The following is a 20,270-nucleotide window of genomic DNA, read 5'->3' as shown; positions in this document are numbered from 1 at the left end:
TTACAATATTGTATTGGTTTTGCCAAATATTGAAATGAATCCGCCACAGGTATACATGTGTTCCCCATCCTGAACCCTCCTCCCTCCTCCCTCCCCATACCCTCCCTCTGGGTCATCCCAGTGCACCAGCCCCAAGCATCCAGTATCGTGCATCGAACCTGGACTGGCGACTCGTTTCATACGTGATATTATACATGTTTCAATGTCATTCTCCCAAATCATCCCACCCTCTCCCTCTCCAACAGAGTCCATAAGGCTGTTCTATACATCAGTGTCTCTTTTGCTGTCTCGTATACAGGGTTATTGTTACCATCTTTCTAAATTCCATATATATGCATTAGTATACTGTATGAATGTTGAGCTTTAAGCCAACATTTTCACTCTCCTCTTTCACTTTCATCAAGAGGCTCTTTAGTTCTTCTTTGCTTTCTGCCATAAGGGTGGTATCATCTGCATATCTGAGGTTATTGATATTTCTCCTGGCAATCTTGATTCCAGCTTGTGCTTCATCCAGCCCAGCATTTCTCATGATGTACTCTGCATATAAGTTAAATAAGTAGGGTGACAATATATAGCCTTGACATCCTTTTTTCCTATTTGGAACCAGTCTGTTGTTTCATTTTGGTTCTAACTGTTGGTTCCTGACCTACATACAGATTTCTCAAGAGGCAGATCAGGTGGCCTGGAATTCCCATCTCTTTCAGAATTTTCCAAAGTTTGTTGTGATCCACACAGTCAAAGGCTTTGGCATAGTCAGTCAGTAAAGCAGAAATAGATGTTTTTCTGGAACTCTCTTGCTTTTTCTATGATCCAGTGGATGTTGGCAATTTGATCTCTGTTTCCTCTGCCTTTTGTAAAATGAGCCTGAGCATCTGGAAGTTCACGGTTCACGTTCTGTTGAAGCCTGGCTTGGAGAATTTTGAGCATTAGTTTACTAGTGTGTGAGATGAGTGCAATAGTTCAGTAGTCTGAGCATTCTTTGGCATTGCCTTTCTTAGGGATTGGAATGAAAACTGATCTTTTCCAGTCCTGTAGCCACTGCAGCATTTTCTAACTTTGTTGACATATTGAGTGTACCACTTTCACAGCATCAACTTTTAGGATTAGAAATAACTCAACTGGAATTCCATCACTCTACTAGCTTTGTTTGTTGATGCTTCCTAAGGCCCACTCGACTTCACATTCCTAAAGCCCACCTCACATTCCAGGATGTCTGGCTCTACGTGAGTGATCACAACATCCTGATTATCTGGGTCGTGAAGATCTTTTTGTACAGTTCTTCTGTGTATTTTTGCCACCTCTTCTTAATATCTTCGCTTCTGTTAGGTATATACCATTTCTGTCCTTTATTGAGCCCATCTTTGCATGAAATGTCCCCTTGGTATCTCTAATTTTCTTGAAGAGATCTCTAGTCTTTCTTTCCTATTCTAATGTTTTCCTCTATTTCTCTGCACTGATCACTGGGGAAGGCTTTCTTATTTCTCCTTGCTATTCTTTGGAACTCTGCATAGAAATGGGTATATCTGTCCTTTTCTCCTTTGCTTTTTGCTTCTCTTCTTTTCACAGCTATTTGTAAGGCCTCCTCAGACAGCCATTTTGCTTTTTTGCATTTCTCTTTCTTAGGGATGGTCTTGATCCCTGTCTCCTGTACAATGTCACAAACCTCCGTCCATAGTTCTACAGGCATTCTGTCTATCAGATCTAGTCCCTTAAATCTATTTCTCACTTCTACTGTATAATCATAAGGGTTTTGATTTAGGTTATACCTGAATGGTCTAGTGGTTTTCCCTACTTTCTTCAATTTCAGTCTGAATTTGGCAATAAGGAGTTCATGATCTGAGCCACAGTCAGCTCCCAGTCTTGTTTTTATGGACAGTATACAGCTTCTCCATCTTTGGCTGCAAAGAATATAATCAATCTGATTTCAGTGTTGATCATCTGGTGATGTCCATGTATAGAGTCTTCTCTTGTGTTGTTGGAAGAGGGTGTTTGCTATGACCTGTACATTCTCTTGGCAAAACTCTATTAGCCTTTGCCCTCCTTCATTTTGTACTCCAAGGTCAAATTTGACTGTTACTCCAGGTATTTCTTGACTTCCTATTTTGGATTCAAATCCTCTATGATGAAAAGGACATCTTTTTTGGGTGTTAGTTCTAAAAGGTCTTGTAGGTCTCCATAGAACCATTCAATTTCAGCTTCTTCAGCATTACTGGTCAGGGCATAGACTTGGTTTACCATGATATTGAATGGTTTGCCTTGGAAATGAATAGAAATCATTCTGTCGTTTTTGAGATTGCATCCAAGTACTGCATTTCAGACTCTTTTGTTGACTATGATGGCTACTCCATTTCTTCTAAGGGATTCTTGCCCATAGTAGTAGATCATCTTGCCCACAGTAGTAGGTCATCTGAGTTGAATTCACCCATTCCAGTCCATTTTAGTTTGCTGATTCCTAAAATGTCAATGTTCACTCTTGCCATCTCCTGTTTGACCACTTCCAATTTTCCTTGATTCATGGACCTAACAATCCAGGTTCCTATACAATATTGCTCTTTACAGCATAGGACTTTGCCTCCATCACCAGTCACATCCACAACTGGGTGTTGTTTTTGCTTTGGTTCTGTCTCTTTCTGGAATTATTTCTCCACTGATCTCCAGGAGCATATTGGGCACCTACTGACCTGGGGAGTTCATCTTTCAGTGTCTTATTTTTTTGCCTTTTCATACTGTTCATGGGGTTCTCAAGGCAAGAATACTGAATAATTCATTAATTCATAATACTGATAATTCATTGAAAACAACTAACTACCAAAATTACCCAATAAGAAATAGATAACCTGAACTGTCCTACAGAGATTAAGGAAATTGAATTCATAGTTAAATTCACCTCCCTTACCCTGCAAAACATCTAGGCCCAGATAGTTTCATTATCAAATATTTACAAAAGAGTAATATTAATTCTCCACAGTATCTTCTACAAAAGAGAAAAGAATAATTTATAAACTCATTTTCTAAAGCCAGAACTATCAAAAAAACAGACAAAGACTGTACAAAAACAGAGTAAACTACACGATAATATTCTTCATGTACAGAAGTAAGAAAATAAACAAACTGAAAGACCCCCTCAAAAAATATTGGCAAAGAGTATCCAGCAATATACAGAAAGAAAAGTACAACATAACAAAGTATTTACTGTGGGAATGAAAACTGGCTCAATATTTGATAATCACTTAAAATTCACATTAAAAACACATAATCATATCAATTGATACAGAAAAAGCATCTGAAAAAATTCAACATCCATTCATGATAAAACCTGCAGCAAGCTAGGGATAGAAAAATACATCCTCAACCTGATAAACAGCATCTACCCCAAAACCCATATCTAAGATAATACTTATTGATGAAAGACTGAATGCTTTCCTCCTAACATCAGGAAAAAGACAAGGATATCTCCTCTCATCACTTCTACTCAACACTGTACTCGATGTTCTAGCTCACTCTAACACAAGAAAGAAAAAACCAAATTGGAAAGGAAAAAATGCTTTTTTTTTGCAGGTAAGATCTAAGTAGAAAACTTAGAGAAATATACAGAAACTCTGCTATTCTTGACAGGCGAGATTAGAAAGGTTGTAAGATGTAAGACTGTACCAATGCAATGGACAAGAACTTGGGCAAACTTTGGGGAGATGGTGAGGGACAGGAAGGCGAGGTGTATTGCAGTCCATGGGGTTGCAAAGAGTCAGACACAACTGAGCAACTGAACAACAAGATATAAGGTTAACATACAAAACTCAATTTTATTTCTATATATTATTAATGAAACAATTGAAATTAAAGTTTAATAAAGTAATACTATTTAACAACAATATAAAAATATGAATTCTTAGAGATAAATCTGACAAGAGGTGTCAAAGACATATACTGTTAACATCACAAGATATAAAGTCAAAATAAAAGTCAATTATGTTTCTGTAAACTAGTGATGAGTGAGTGAGTGAAGTTGCTCAGTTGTGTCCAACTCTTTGCGACCCCATGGACTGTAGCCCACCAGGCTCCTCCATCCGTGGGAAACTCTAGGCAAGAACACTGGAGTGGGTTGCCATTTCCTTCTCCAGGGGAACTTCCCAACCCAGGGATTGAACCCGAGTCTCCCGAGTTGTAGGCAGACGCTTTACCGTCTAAGCCAAACTAGTGATAGGCAATAATAAAACAATCTTTTAAATTAACAATAACACAAAAAGTAAATAGTTAGGTATAAATCTAACAAAGTATGTGCAAGTTCTGAATGCTGAAAATTGCAAAATATTAATTGATGAAAGAAATCAAAGACCTAAGTAAAAGGAGAGACATATTGTGTTCATAGACGGGAAAAAATAAGATTTCCTTTCTCCCCAACTTGGTCTATTTTTTCTAAAGAAAAAAATGGTTGATTCTAAATATTATATGGAAAGGTAAAGGAGCTAGAATAACAAACAATTCTGAAAAAGAAAAATAAAGTTGAAGGGATTACAGTACCCTATTCTAATGACTTGGTATAAAGCTACAAGAAACAAGAAAAAGGGCTATTGGCAATGGGAGAGACACAAAAATAAACTGAACAGAATAGAGTCCAGAAATAGACCCACATATATACAGCCAACTGATTTCTGACAAAGCTGCAGAAGCATTTCAATGGAGAAAGAACAGTGTTTTCAACAAATGGTTCTGGAACATTCAAGTATCTCTATGAAAAACAAGGGACCTCAACCTAAATCCCACACCTTATTTAAAAAAAAAAAAAAACTCAAAATGCATCATAATCCTCAATATAAAATTTAAAATTATATAACTTTCAGAAGAAGTCATAGGAAATCTTCATAAACTAGAGCTAGGCAGAGTTCTTAGATAGGACACCAAAAGCATAATTCATTAAAAATAAATTTGAGAAATAGTAACTTCATCAAAATTAAATATAGTTTCCTTTACAGAAAAAAAATAAAAGGTTTTTTTCTAAGAAAATAAAAGGACAAGCTACAGACTGGGAGAAAATCTTTACAAATCATAAATCAGCAAAGAACTTACATTCAAAGTGTATAAAGAATTTTCAAAATCCAGCAGGAAGAACACAAGTCAATTAAGAAAATGACTAAAAGATTTGAAAAGATACTTCACTGAACAGTATATACAAATGGCAAAATAAGCACCTGAAAAACGTTCAACGTCGTTAGGGAGACGCAAACTAAAATCACAATGTGACAATACCACATATTTATTAAGGACAAAATTTTAAAAATAGAGTATATCAGGTGTTTATGAGAACGCACAGCAAAAGGAACTCTTAGACTCAGCTGCTTGGACTGAAAAATGGTATGGTTACTCAGAAAAACAATTTGACAGTTATTTGTAAAGTTTAAATATACACTTACCATACAATCCAGCAACCCCACTCCCGGACATTTACCCTAGAGAAATGAAAGCTTAGGTTCACACAAAAACCTGTACGTGAATGTTCGTAACAGCTCTATTCCTAACTGCCAAAACCTGGAATAACCTACCTGTCCTCCACAAGTAAACGGATAAACTGTGGTTCATTCATACAATGGAATACTATTAAGCAAAAAAACAAACTATAGATATGTATATGTATACAACAAACTATAGATGTGTATAGACATATACAACAACATGGATGGATCTCACAGGTAAGTCTCAAAACATTACATACTATATATTCTAATTTTATGAACATCACATTATTATTTTATAAAATTACCAAAAAGACAAACTGAAGTAATGCAGAATAGATCAGTGGTTTTTGCGAGTAAGGGATGGGACAAGGGTATGACTGCAAGATTTAATCATAGTATAATTATAAAGGCACAAGGGAAATTTGAGGGGAGATGGAACTGTTCTGAACATTCATTTTGGTGGTTGTTAAATGAATTTTATAGATATATTTAGATCATAGAGTTGTATGCCAAGAATAAATCAAGTTTATTGCATGCGTTAAAAAATACACCCAAAAGATTACATTGAATAAAAAAAAAAAAAGGATTTTCCCAAAGTAGATGCTCAGTTAACATCTGCTGAACAAAAACACTGAAAATTGGCTGCAGTTTCTGCTTTAACATTAATCTTATTTATATCCCTAAGCTTCAAACATGTAAATAACTTTTTGTAGCATCATTAACATTTTCTATCATGGTATCTGCCACCGAAAGATTTCTAGTTTACACAAAAAAATAATTTAAAATATCAAATGAAAGTCAGAAATCTATTATTCCAACCAATTATTTTAACCTTTAAAGATTATCATTAATAATAGGTAACTTTTTCTTTATATCTTGTATGCATATCTTTCTCATTAAAAAGGGAGCAGGATCTGTTTTTGAGTCATTACCCTAAGGCATGATACACAAAACAGATATTTGATGAATGTTTACAAAATCAACTAATCTTCATTAAACACTAAATGAACCGGATATTTGAGCCATTAATTCATCTTGAATATTAACTCTTTCTAGGATTGATCCTTTTCCTTGAGTTAGTAAAACTGATTACTAAATACTGTTCTTCCTTCTGACTCAAACCACAGTGTGTACTCACATTGTGGGTGTGTGTCATTTCTATGCAGCCACACGCTTTCAGATTGTCTTTGCTAAGGACACACTGGGCATCTGTTTGCCTGCAGCTCCTGTGCAAGCAACCAAATGGGGTCCCACTATACCATTCCTGTACAGACTTGTCACAGGTCTGACTAAGACTCATTCATTTCAATCATCTAAGCAGATTGGTTAAGTCACATGTGTGTGAATGAATAAATGCAACTTCATTAAAAAACAAAAAGACCATTAGTTTTGGTCTTTGCTTTAAACTGTGTGAAAAAAGTGTGTTCCTACACTAGAAAATGATTAAAAATGTAACTGAGGTTTTTAGATGAACCTAGCCTAAGAATTAAACACATATTGAAAACTGTAAAGATGCTATTTGTATGTATTTACAATACAGAACAAGGATAATTCCCATACTTCTTTGAAGTTTCTGTTTGTTAAGAGAATTATTTTAGAGCTCTCCACACTGTTTTTAAGGTATTATTTCTGTTAACATAGCTAATGTGATCATCTCTAATTTATCTAGGTTTCAGTCAAAGTTTCAATAAATTTTTGAACTTTACAGCTCTGATAAATTGAACTATAAAGTATATTATAATGGTGATAAAATATATTCACTTTTTATATACTACAATATATGCTTTGATATCACATATTACTTGCAAAGAAACCAAACTGCTTTTGTCAGAAACCAGCCAAAAATATAGTAAACAATCTAACCAAAAAATGAAAACATTTAACCTGATTGAAGCACTTAATGCAGTAATTTTATTTGGCCCATAACTAAGCTCATAAACACTAATGAGTTTGCTTAACTAAGAATGAACTATTTACATAAAGTTGTAGCTTTCTATATTTTAGCTCTGAGAACACTGTTAATATTTAATATGCTAATTAATAAGGACTGCAATCTATGACCAAGTAAATAATAAAGCCAATTTGCAAAAACAGTTTATATAGAAATAAGCCAGTCCTCAAACTTCCAAATTTTCATGAGCACCTCATCCACTGTCTTTAATTGAAGGACTTAACATTGGTTTCCTTCACACACCCCACCCCTGAATGTGTCATTATGGGTACAGGAGTTCAAACCACAGAGAAGCACCCTCTCCCATAAAATTACATGGTCAATTATCCTGTAGATAATTTTCACAGTTTAGCCCAGTTAACCATATCTGGCTCATTTGGGCACATAATTAAACCAGGCTCATTGAAAATATCCATTTAAACTAAATGTAATGAAAATGAATGAATTTCTTACTATACTGCATTTACTCAGGGAGACTTTATTTCAATTTAACCTGAAAAATCAATACTGCAAAACAATCCTAACTTGAATATATTTCAAATGTGTATGACAACCTAGCCTCAATATCATGAAAGGAATGTTCCTTTGAAGTATTTGCAAAATTGGGGAAAACCTCACAAAAGGGCATTTTCTAAATATGTGTAAGCACAGAGACATGATTATACCTGCCAGTTAATAACAGAGCTGTATGATTATTAAGTTCACTTGGTGAAATGTCATTTCAGAAATCACTCAGACCTAAGTTTTTATAATAAAGGTATTCAAAGTTTGCTCCTCTCCCCAACATCTGACATTTATAAGATAGGGTTTTTAGGAAACTCTATTAAAAATTACCTGCTTTTGCAGCCACCTCTCATGCCTTCGTTGTTTCCGTCTCAGATTCTTCAGCTTGCTCTTCTCTCTCTTACTGAGCCTCTGATTAATTGCACCCAGTGAAAAACTGCCCGAGTGCAGGAAGTTCAGAGGAGAGAGGTGCTCTTCCTGGTCCTCGGCCTCCAGTGTGCTCCTGCCAGCTGCGGGCAGGTCCATCAGGAAAGTCAGGCTGTTAGGACTACCATGGCCAGAATACACGGCAGAAGCTTCTAGACCACGCTGAAATTCTCCTCCTCTTTGTGTCTGGGTCTCACGGGGAGCCACTGAAAATCTTTGCAGCAGCATATTAGGATCAAAACTGGATGAAATCTGAAAGGAACAGTTATTTTTATTCGATTCTAAAGGCAAGCTCGGAAGGTCAACAGTCTGTGTCTCATTGAGCCCAGGATACACAGTAGTCTTACTATGGATTTCATATAAAGTGGGTAATAAAGTCAGTTTCTCACTGATACTCAGATCCAAACTATGTGATTTTCTATGAAAAGCTCTCGGAGCGCATCTGGTGGTCACTAGCTGTGGAACAAAAAGCTGGTATTTTGGATCTGACGCTTTGAAGAGCAGTTTTTCGTTCTTCATCTTGAAATATGTTGACCGTACCTCCAGGCAGAGTGCTTCAGTTAATCTTCCAGGACCATTATTATTTGGGCCCATGTTTAAAAACCTGTGATTTCTGTTTCTGGAGGCGCCACCTGTCAGCAGAGTTTCCTTGTCACAACCTGACTGAACTCTAGGATGTGACAAGTATTTCAGCGATGGTCTCATTAGTCGGCCTGACCGTGTTGGCTGATAATCGGTACGGCTCTTGGAGAGATGTACAGCTGCAAGCTGGCCACAGGAACATTTTGGAGTGCTGACAAAATTAAAGCCCCCTAAACGGGCCCCACAGAAAGGGCAATTCAGTTTTCCAACTGTCCACTGGGCCTACAGGTAATAAAGGAAAATAAAAACAATGCTTTCATTGTAAAGTAACCAAAGAGAATGTGAGTTTTTGTTGTTTTTTTTTAAGCCGACCACATGAAAGTTTTCTATGCCACAGAAAAGGCCAGCTTTCTGTTTTCTGATTAGTAGACAGAACGGTAAATGGAAACAAACCTTCCAATAAACAGAGATAAGAAGCTCCAAAGGTCTAGAATGATAACATAGTGCACATCACACCCGTCTACACAATACTCCCAAGATTCTAAAGAGTCTTTTAGACAATAGACTGAATATGGATACAGTGTGAACTAATGAAAAGAAAAATACACTATGGAACCAGGAAGCAAATCGGTCTACAGAGCTTAATTTGCAAGTAAAATCTCAGAGAAAAGTGTCTGTTTTGATACACTTCTTGCATACCAAGCACTGTGGGAGGGAACTTTACCCAAACAGCAGAATAAAGCTCTTCCTGCCTTTTTACATACAACTGGAAGATATTGGTTGCATGTATCAGTTAGTTCATTTTCTCTACTCAGATTACAGATAAATAGTGAAATAGCTTAAAAATATCTTTTAACAGAAATAGTGGAATATCTGAAATGTGCTAATACATTTTACAAAGTTCAGGACACATAAGCAGTACCTTGGCATTCTCCCAGGAAATCACTACAATGTGAGAATGAATGCAAGAGATATCTAGCTAATGGTATTTTTTAACCAAAAAAGTAAGCTAGTCAGTGGAGAAAAGCAACTATATTTCCCCCAAATCATATTTGATATGATTTTCTATACTTTTCTAGTACTTAGGTGTTTTGAACTGGGAGAAATAATGAGGCCACATTGAACAAGTTCCTGCTCTTATACTATTTCATTAAGGATTCTTAAAAGTGTGGTTTTTTTCATTCTGATTGTGCCAGTAAGAGTCATTAATTTTCAAGTTTATTTTACATGTGTGTGCATACATGAGTGATACCCACAGGATATTTCATTCACTTCACAGGGACTGTTCTAGGTACTGGGGGATATAATACATAATGAACAAAACAAAAACTTTTGACTTCATGGAGTTTATATCCTCGTAGAGCATCGAGGTGATTAACATGATCAGTAAGTCATTCATGTATGTGGATGTGTATGTATATGTATGTGCATATATGTATGGATGTGCATAATAATTTATGTATGTTATACATACTTAAGCATATTTACAGGTTCTACATATCTTGTAAAATGTGTGTGTAAAACATAGATAGATATATAAAGTAGAGAAGGGAGAAAGGAAGTGTTTGGTGGTAATAGTTGGGAGAGGCAGTTGATAGATTGGCTAGGTGATGCCTCAGTTAAGAATAAAGACCTAAGAAATTGATGGAACAAGTAGGTAGTGGTGGAAAGAGAATTCAAAGAAGGGGAATTTTAAAGTGCAAAGTCTGAGTTATAGAAGTACTCAGAGCACTCCAATAATAATGAAAGCAGTAAGTGTAATCAAGGGTTACATACCCTTTCATGTTTCCTGAAACAATGCATTCAAGAAAAATAGCTCTAATATGAGGACAAAAACATTCTGAAAGTAGTATATTCCTAAATTTACTCAGAAACTAAGGAACTTACTTTTTGTATCAGGCAGTGTATCCATTCTGGAAGAGCTTCTATATTCACGTGCCACACATGACAAATATTTTCATCATCAGCTGAATCATTTGTATTCTGTTATATCAAAATGTATGATATTAGTCATGACTAGTTCAGATTTTATTTCACAAAATTCATATTTAAGTAAAACACAAAAATATAAATTCACTTTTAGGTAGGAAGGAAATACATACTGCCCTTCTCTCCTTATTCCCATTGCCAAGACAAATCTATAAAGTTTTGTTTTATTTTTTTCACGGAATAGCCACATTTAAATTAACAAAAAAACAAACAAAAAAATCCCTCTACTTCACTGAGACCATCAAATTAAAACATGAGCACAAAGTCACTGAATGGACAAATCTGGCACCCTATTTTATTCTGTATGTGAGAAAAACTATTCATGACAACTTTCCCCAGCCTTCAATCTCGGATTCTAATAACAGAATAAAGGAGTTACTATATTCGCCATCAAGATGCTCAAGAAAAGTTTAAAAGGGGAACTCCACACTTTCACTAATGGTTAGGACTCCACGCTTTCACTGCTGAGGGCCTGGGTTTGATACCTGTTTGGGGAACTAAGATCCTGATGTGGCACAGCAAAAGAAAAAAGAGAAGAGAAAAGCTTTAGAGGATTGGGGGAGAGGAATAATTGTGCAGGGAACTAAAAAGGCCCTAAATTTCAGCTGTGTAAGTATGGCAAAAATTTCAGGGACAATTTTGGCCTTTTGAAGTAGATTTGCAGAAATAAATGTGATCTATAGTTGAGACTGGAGAAGGCAATGGCACCTCACTCCAGTACTCCTGCCTGGAAAATCCCATGGACGGAGGAGCCTGGTGGGCTGCAGTCCATGGGGTCGCTAAGAGTCGGACACGACTGCGCGACTTCACGTTCACTTTTCACTTTCACTTTTCACTTTCATGCATTGGAGAAGGAAATGGCAACCCACTCCAGTGTTCTTGCCTGGAGAATCACAGGGACGGATGGGCTGCCGTCTCTGGGGTCACACAAAGTCGGACACGACTGAAGCGACTTAGCCGTAGCAGCAGCATAGTTGAGACACTATGACTTCCCAGTTGGGTCTTTAGTACCTCTGTGTCCTCTGTGACCTTAGGACAGTTGCTTTACTTCTCTGAGTCTCTGTTTCTTTTCCCGTTAAATTCCACTAGATAACTGGCTCAGGTCCCTTCCAGGTCTACAGAATTTCATTCTATGAGATGACAGAAAGGGCTGAGTGACAAGAACAGGGCAAGTACATAGCAGATGGGAACAACACAAAGAATGGCCTATGCCAAAGTTGTGACAAACGGAAACAAAAAGGGCCCTGGGGAACTATTTGGGGTGGATTTGAAGCCTGTCTGTTCCCAGGCAAGAGCAGTACTTGGGACAGAGAGAAATAGGGCAACATTTCTAAATATGGCTGGAAAGGCCTGGAAAAAAATGGAAAGCATTTGCAATAAGTCCAGGAGATGAGCTACTGAGGACCAATCTATATTCTGGCTGAAAATACTATCATATGAAAATATCACATTATTTAACATGTTAACTACCTCAACACATAATATGAAATAAATTTAATAATAAGGTACATCTCTAATACACACTGTTTTTTTAAAGCAAGTGCAAAAGAAGTAAATATACTCTGAATTATGATATTATAAGCATACACAACCTAAAAAAATCAATATTATAACTTTTCTATGGAAATATATGTATATAAATAGAAAAGGTACCTTACAGGCTGTGTACCAAATTGATATCACATGGTTTGAAGAAAGAAAGAAGTTCAAGATTAGGAAAGTTACTAAAAGGAAACTAACTTTCATGGAAAATTGTTTTAATGGGAAAATAAGTTATACTTACATAATTAAAATTTTATTTAAAATTGATGTAAATAAAATACATTGATTACTTCTGGTCCTGACAATACTAAAGTAAGTGGTATTAGACATGCTCTCACCATTACAACTGATAAAACTAGGCAAAATATACTATTGTTTTAAGACATTAGACCAAAGAAGAAGAAAAAAAGCACAGGGCTGTGATCTCTCAGAGAAGTCAAATAAATGAGGTTAGCCTAAAAATAACCCTGGATATCTGCTTCAGGGAACTTTCAGAACCTTGGTGTAGGGAGGAGGAACTCAATTAGTGTATGGCAGCCTTGCTGATTTAAGACTAAGATCAGAGGCTATAAAGGCTAAACAGCTAGAATTTACAGGACTGTTGTACCAGCAAGGAGAGGCCTGTAATTAGAAAAAAGTTCCAGAAATCTGTATAGTAATTCCTCTAAATTTTTGGTCGAATACTATTATGGAGGTATGTAGGGTGAGATATCAGACAATCTGATAAAGAAAATTTACCCTGGAAAAGACATCTTCCAATGAAGCATAACTATTCACACAGGGCTCACAGTAAAGCTGGGAAGATGTTCAAGTTCCAAGCAGCCAGAGCAGAAGGATCTCAAGGAATATATGGAATATTTAGGAGCGATTCCAGAAGAGTTCTGTCTTAAAAGTAGGGCTAAATTAGCCCAAGAGTAAAGGCTACTAAAAAGCAACCCTAATAAAGTTGAATATAACCCTCCAAAGAATGAAATTCAATCACAAATAACTCATATGTCTGCTAAAACATTCTTTAAAGGAAGAATAATATCCAGACACTCAGTAATGTTAAATCAAAATGTTGTACCTACAAGAGAAATTACTAGATTATGTAGACAAAAAAAAAAAAATGTGACCCACAACCAGGAGAAAAATTGTTCAATGGAAATATCCCCCCCGTTCCATCATGTTGACGTTTGGTAGAAAAATCATGCTGATGTTTGGCAGAAACCAACACAATTCTCTAAAGCATTTATCCTTCAATTAAAAAATAAATTAAAAAAAAAATCTCCCCCAAAGTGGAGAAGATTGAATAAACAGGCAGACTTTAAATCAGCTATGACACATATTTTCATGAGTATAATGAGAAGATAAATTACCTTAATACTAAATGAATGGTTTACCTAGAGAAAAAACTTCTGAACTTAAAAGTTTCACTTATTAGCAAATTGATACTGTAGAAGAAAATATCAGCGAACATGAACATATAGAAGTAAAAATGATGGAAAAAAATCTAGCATAGGAAGAAAAAAGAGGAAAAAAATGAGCAAAATTGAAGTGATTTATGGGAAACATCAAATAGTGTAACATAAATGTAAACGCCTCTTCATGGATCACAGCCTTGTCGTGGCAAAGGGACTTCAGTAACTCAATGAGCCATGCTGTGCAGGGCCACCCAAGGCTAATGGGTCATAGCAAAGAGTTCTGACAAAACATGGTCCACCCAGTCCAGTATTCTTGCCTCGAGAACCCCATGAACAGTATAAAAAGGCAGAAAGATATGATAAGATGCAAGATGAGCCTGGGGTGCCCATGCTGGCTGTATGCCTGGCAAATAAGCATCTGTGGCGAGGGGCCAGGAATGCGGGGTGGACCCAGGCACACGTCAGCACTTTGGAGAGTTTTTTTCTCAAGCAATTATAAAAGTAGAAACTTGTCAGCGTCATGATGAACTGAAGTGTGAATCCTGAAACACCTCTGCTACAAGATGAGCTCCCCAGGTCAGAAGGTGTCCAATATGCTCCTGGGGAAGAGTGGAGGGATTGCTGGGAGAAATATCAAACCTCAGATATGCAGATGATATCACTCTAATGGCAGAAAGCAAAGAGGAACCAAAGAGCCTCTTGATGAAGGTGAAAGAGACTGAAAAAGCTGGCTTGAAACTCAACATTAAAAAAAACTAAAAGCATGGCATCTGGTCCCATCACTTCATGGCAAATAGAAAGGGGCAAATGGAAGCAGAGACAAATTTTATTTTCATGGGCTCTAAAATCAACTGTGGACGGTGACTGCAGCCATGAAATTAAAAGATGGTTGCTCCTCTCCCTTCCTGACCTGACCATGATGATAGGGTGGCTGACAGGACCCCTGGAGCACCCTGCCTCCCAGCCTAGCCTGGGGATCCTCAGGGCAGCCCTAAGTGTTGCCAGCCCACTGTTCACAAGAGGAGACAGGCCGGGGGTTGGCCATGAGGTCAGGGTGGACCCCTGTCCTGCGCCCACCACTGCCCTGCTTTCCAAAGTCCCGTGGCAGAGCAGCCCTGTCCTGGTGGGGGCAGAGGCCTGGGGTGCCCATGCCGGCTGTGTGCCTGGCAAGTAAGCATCTGTGGCGAGGGGCCAGGAATGCGGGGGTGGACCCAGGCACACGTCAGCACTTTGGAGAGTTTTTTTCTCAAGCAATTATAAAAGTAGAAACTTGTCAGCATTGTAATGAACTGAAGTGTGAACCCTGAAACACTTCTGCTGGCCTGTGGTTTGAGACCAAAGTAAGGATGACAACCTGTACATCCCTTCCCCCACTGCCCCACCTCCCCCCACCACAGCCTACCATGGACTTTGTCCAGAGGTCAGGGGCCCTGGGCCTGGCAAAAAAAATAACAAACGGAAAAAAAAAAGACACTTGCCCCTTGGGAGGAAAGCTATGACAAACCTAAACAGTGTATTAAAAAGCAGAGACATTAAAAAAAAAAAAGCAGAGACATTACTTTGTCAACAAAGGTCCATCTAGTCAAAGCTATGGTTTTTCTGGTAGTTATGTACGGATGTGACAGTTGGACCAAAAAGGCTGAGTGTGAAAGAACTTATGCTTTCAAATTATGGTGCTAGAAAAGACTCTTGAGAGTCCCCTGGACTGCAAGATCAAACCAGTCAGTCCTAAAGGAAGTCAATCCTGACTATTCATTGGAAGGACTGATGCTGAAGCTGAAGCTTCAATACTCTGGCCGCCTGATGCAAAAAGCTGAATCACTGGAAAAGACTCTGATGCTTGGAAAGACTGAAGACAAAAGAAGAAGAGGGTGGCAGAGGATGAGATGTTTAGACAGCATCACTGACTCAATGGACATGAATTTGAGTGGAGAACAGAGGAACCTGGCCTGCTGTGATCCACAGAATTGCAAAGAGTTAGGCTCAACTTAGCAACTGACAACAGCAACACGTGTAAGCGGAGAAAAGACAGGACAGTAGGATAAATCATGGCCAAATTTTCCAAAGGCCACACGACTGAGCGACTTCACTTTCACTTTTCACTTTCCTGCATTGGAGAAGGAAGTGGCAACCCACTCCAGTGTTCTTGCCTGGAGAATCCCAGGGACGGGGGAACCTGGAGGGCTGCCAGACATGGGATTGCACAGAGTCCGACACGACTGAAGTGACTTAGCAGTAGCAGTATAGATCAAAGCAACTCAAGGATTCTTAAACAGCGTAAACACAAGGCAAACTACGGCTCTTAATAAAATTGCTGAAATTCAGTGACAAAAGTAAGCATCAAGAGAAAATAAGTATCCTACAAACAGGAGAAAGAAGAAAACAATGATTTTTGGAATTCCACTTAGCACCATAAAGGAATAGGAGTTTAGAATTAGCTTCCTGCAACAAACAACTAGGAAACCGAACAAAATGTAACAAACAACTATTCTCAGTCAGTGGGACAACAGACAGTGAAATAGTGACTTCTGAGAGAAATAAATTAACGGAGCTTACAGTCATATAGACTTTTATTCTGGAGACAATTGAAGGAACCCCAACAGAGTCTGGTCAGCTTTCTGAGTTGAGGAAACAGGAATCAGATTTTTAAGAGGTAAAGGCAAACTAAAATTTGTAGGGCACAGTATCCAAGAGAAATAAGAAGAAAAAAGCCTCAGAAACTTGTATATGGTTTCCCCTTGAGTCTTTGATCAAATTCTAATCTGGTCATGCTTAGAGTAAAACTCCAGGAGACTGTGCTAAGAACACCTACAGGGGAAAGAACAATTACAGAGGCTATAAGCCAAACACTTTCAAGAGCTCACACAGGGCCAGGAATCATTATGTTCCAACCGGTCTGATGGAAAAGGACTCATTCAATAATGAGGCATTCAGTAGTGACCCAAAGGGTCATTCCCTAAAAGTGGGGCAAATTAAGCCTTAGAATAAGGACTACTCTCAACCCACCCTAAAAAACCTAAAAATAAGTTTCTAAATTATCAAACTTTATCTACAACAACTATTAGGCAGAATGAAACATAAAATCCTTTAAAAGAATAAAACAAAATATAATACTCTACAAAATGAAATTTATAATCTTTGGTATCCAATTAAAAATCCAACATGGTGCAGGCCTGGGTGGAGAGGAATAGCAGCCACTATGTGTGTGTCAGGCATAAAGCTCTATCCAGATCTCCTCTCCTTGTCTCTCCAACCAAAGAAAAGCCTTAAATTACTAGGGAAAGGACAATACACATTATGACCTTTGGAGCACTGATGAAAAACAAAATCCTCTACTCCTGAGAGAGTGGCAGGAATACAATGCTGGACCCAGAACTATAACTGAAAGGGACAGGAGCACCTAGATGGGCAAACCCCTATGACCCAGGGACACAGTGCCTGCTAAGACAGAGGCTGTCAGGCAAGCAAGGCAGATATATTTTAGGGAAGAGCAAGGAAAAGATGGTACCGGTAAGGATGAATTGAAACACACATCAGTTTGTCTCTGATCTTGAGAGTCTGGGTAGATAATAGAGAAACTAGAACCCTTCATCACAGAGACAAATATGTTAATACACTTATCTGACCCAGGAGGTGGAGGCCAAATGAGAATCCAGGGGAAGGTAGAGAAGTTACAGGCTTATTGAAGTTGTTCTCCCTCTTCAAGGTGAACCAGCATAATACACTATGGGGATAGAGAAGAGATCAGCAATTGTCAGGTTTGGGGTGGGGATGAAAAGACTGAATATGAAGGGGGAAACCACAATCACATGTGATCCAAATCAAATCGCTTATGATTATACAGTGGAAGTGACAAATAGATTCAAGGGATTAGATCTGATAGAGCGCCCGAAGAACTACACACAGAAGTTCCGAACATTGTACAAGAGGCGGTGAACAAAACCATCTGCAAGAAAAAGAAATGCAAAAAGGCAAAATGGTTGTCAGAGGAGGCCTTACAAATAGCTGAAAAAAAAAAAAGAGAAGCAAAAGGCAAAGGAGAAAGGGAAAGATATATCCTTCTGAAAGCAGAGTTCCAAAGAAAGCAAGGAGAGATAAGAAAGCCTTCCTAAATACTCAATGCAAGGAAATAGATGAAAACAATAGAATGGGAAAAACTAGAGATCTCTTCAAGAAAATTAGAGATACTAAGGGACTAACATTTCATGCAAAGATGTGTACAATAAAGGACAGAAACGGTATGGACCTAACAGAAGCATAAGATATGAAGAAGAGATGGCAGATGCGGGGAGCGAGCTCCGCCCCTGGCAAAGGTCATGAGGAAGGAGGCTCGGCATACGCAAAGGCGGGATCAAGCCTCAGGAGTCTCCCTGGAAATTCTCGAGCATCTACCCCCAAAACCAGAGTCTGCCTACTTTCTGTTTTGTGCTTTCACCTACACCTATGACTTTACGGGGGCTGTCCCCCACTACCTCTCTCTGAAAAAAGAGTTAGCTTACAGCTCCAGTTAATAATTCCTGGGTGTGACAATGTTTCAACCTACAAACTCCTTTGGAAGTCCTCTAGCCTGCCTGAAAAGGTTTTTTCCGGCAACATGTGATTGTTCAGAGCCTCCCAACTGTGAGAGGCAGGAGATGTTCTAAACTGTCTAAACACAGATTCCTTTGAGTAGTTAAAAGATTGATTAGAAATTGTATTGGTGAAGGGTTTTTCACTTGTTGGGCCAATGTTTGCTGCTAAGTCTCCATATCCCTTACCTACTGTGTCCCTGGCAGTGTATTGATTGATATAATGGGTGTATAGAAATGTAAGTAGTAGCCTCAATGTTTGTAACCTTGGACCCTTGAGTTAATTCTTTTCTTGATTGAGCCCACCTCACCTTTGCCCTATAGGAATGCAACTTTATCCAATGCTTTTTGGAGGCTGGCGCCTGACTTTAGAATAATCACCTTCAGAGAAAAATAAGTTTCTTAAAATGTTAACAGGCCTCCTGGCCAGAAGATGATGTAAATCACCTAAACTTTTGTATATGATAAGTTTGAAAGCCTGGCTTCGATAAGGATTAGGAACTGCTGTCCTTGCATGACTCTACCCCTTCCCCCATTATCCTCTATGCACAACTTAAGGTATAAAACTACTTTGGAAAATAAAGTACGTTCTTTTTGTTCACGGAAATTTGGTCTCCCCATGTCGTTCTTTCTTTCACCTTCTAGCTGAACTTTTCCTCTGAGGCAGGGAAGCTCATCAAGCCTACTAATTTTGCCTGGGCTTCTAAGATCTGACCAGGGAGGCCTTAGTGTCTCCTCTCCTTCGGGAGAATGGGAGGATGCCTGCGGCCTTCGTAGGTGATGTAAATTCCCTGCTTTGGAATTTTATTCAGCCTCTTGTCTTCACTGAATTTCTGTGCTGAGCTATCCTTATTTCACCACTCTTTATATCCTTAATAAACGTTTAATTAAGCAGTTGTTTTCTGATCTCGCCAACGCTGTCCCCACTTCAAATTCCCTGGATCCACCGGGGCTGGACCCCGGAATACACAGAAGAACTATACAAAAAAGATCTTAATGACCCAGATAACCACAATGGTATGATCACTCACCTAGAGCCAGATATCCTGGAGTGAGAAGTCAAATGGGCCTTAGAAAGCACCACTATGAACAGAGTTGGTGGAGGTGATGGAATTCCAGCTGACCTATTTCAAATCCTAAAAGATGATGCTGTGAAAGTGCTGCACTCAATATGCCAACAAATTGGAAAACTCAGCAGTGGCCACAGGACTGGAAAAGGTCAGTTTTTATCCCAGTCCCAAAGAAAGGCAATGCCAAAGAATGTTCAAACTACTGCACAACTGCACACAAAGTAATGCTCAAAATTTTCCAAGCCAGGCTTCAACAGCAAGTGAAATGAAAATTTTCAGATGTTCAAGCTCAATTTAGAAAAGGCAGAGGACCCAGAGGTCAAATTCCCAACATCCGTTGGATCACAGAAAATGCAAGAGTTCCACAAAAACATCTACTTCTGCTTCCTAACTACACCAAAGCCTTTGACTGTGTGGATCACAACAAACTGTGGAAAATTCTTCAAGAGAAGGGAATACCAGACCACCTTACCTGCCTCCTGAGAAACCTGTAAGGAGGTCAAGAAGCAACAGTTAGAACTGGACATGGAACAATGACCTGGTTCCAAATTGGGAAAGGAGTACATCAATGCTGTATATTGTCACTCTGCTTATTTAATTCATATGCAGAGTACATCATGCGAAATGCCAGGCTGGATGAAGCACAAGCTGGAATCAAGATTGCCGGGAGAAACATCAATAACCTCAGATATGCAGAGGACATCACCCTTATGGCAGAAAGTGAAGAGGAACTGAAGAGCCTCTTGATGGAAGTGAAAGAAGAGAGTGAAAAAGCTGGCTTAAAA

At 38.4% G+C, this 20,270-nt stretch overlaps 1 protein-coding gene across 1 annotated transcript in view; it reads right to left on the bottom strand.

The window, feature by feature from the left end:
- The window catches only part of RNF180 (ring finger protein 180), a 245,803-nt gene that overhangs the window by 201,803 nt on the left and 23,730 nt on the right, over positions 1–20,270 (bottom strand). Inside the window, exons 2-3 of the mRNA XM_010845509.1 lie at positions 10,801–10,896; positions 8,236–9,195 (exon numbers count right to left, since the gene is read on the bottom strand). Coding sequence (XP_010843811.1) covers positions 8,236–9,195; positions 10,801–10,896 — 1,056 coding nt within the window. The remainder of the gene's footprint in view (positions 1–8,235; positions 9,196–10,800; positions 10,897–20,270) is intronic.

Source organism: Bison bison, unplaced genomic scaffold (assembly GCF_000754665.1).
Source record: "Bison bison bison isolate TAMUID 2011002044 unplaced genomic scaffold, Bison_UMD1.0 scf7180017864218, whole genome shotgun sequence".
Classification (NCBI taxonomy): domain Eukaryota; kingdom Metazoa; phylum Chordata; class Mammalia; order Artiodactyla; family Bovidae; genus Bison; species Bison bison.
The sequence above is the reverse complement of the archived record's forward strand: the minus strand, read 5'-3'. Positions and strand labels throughout refer to the sequence as shown.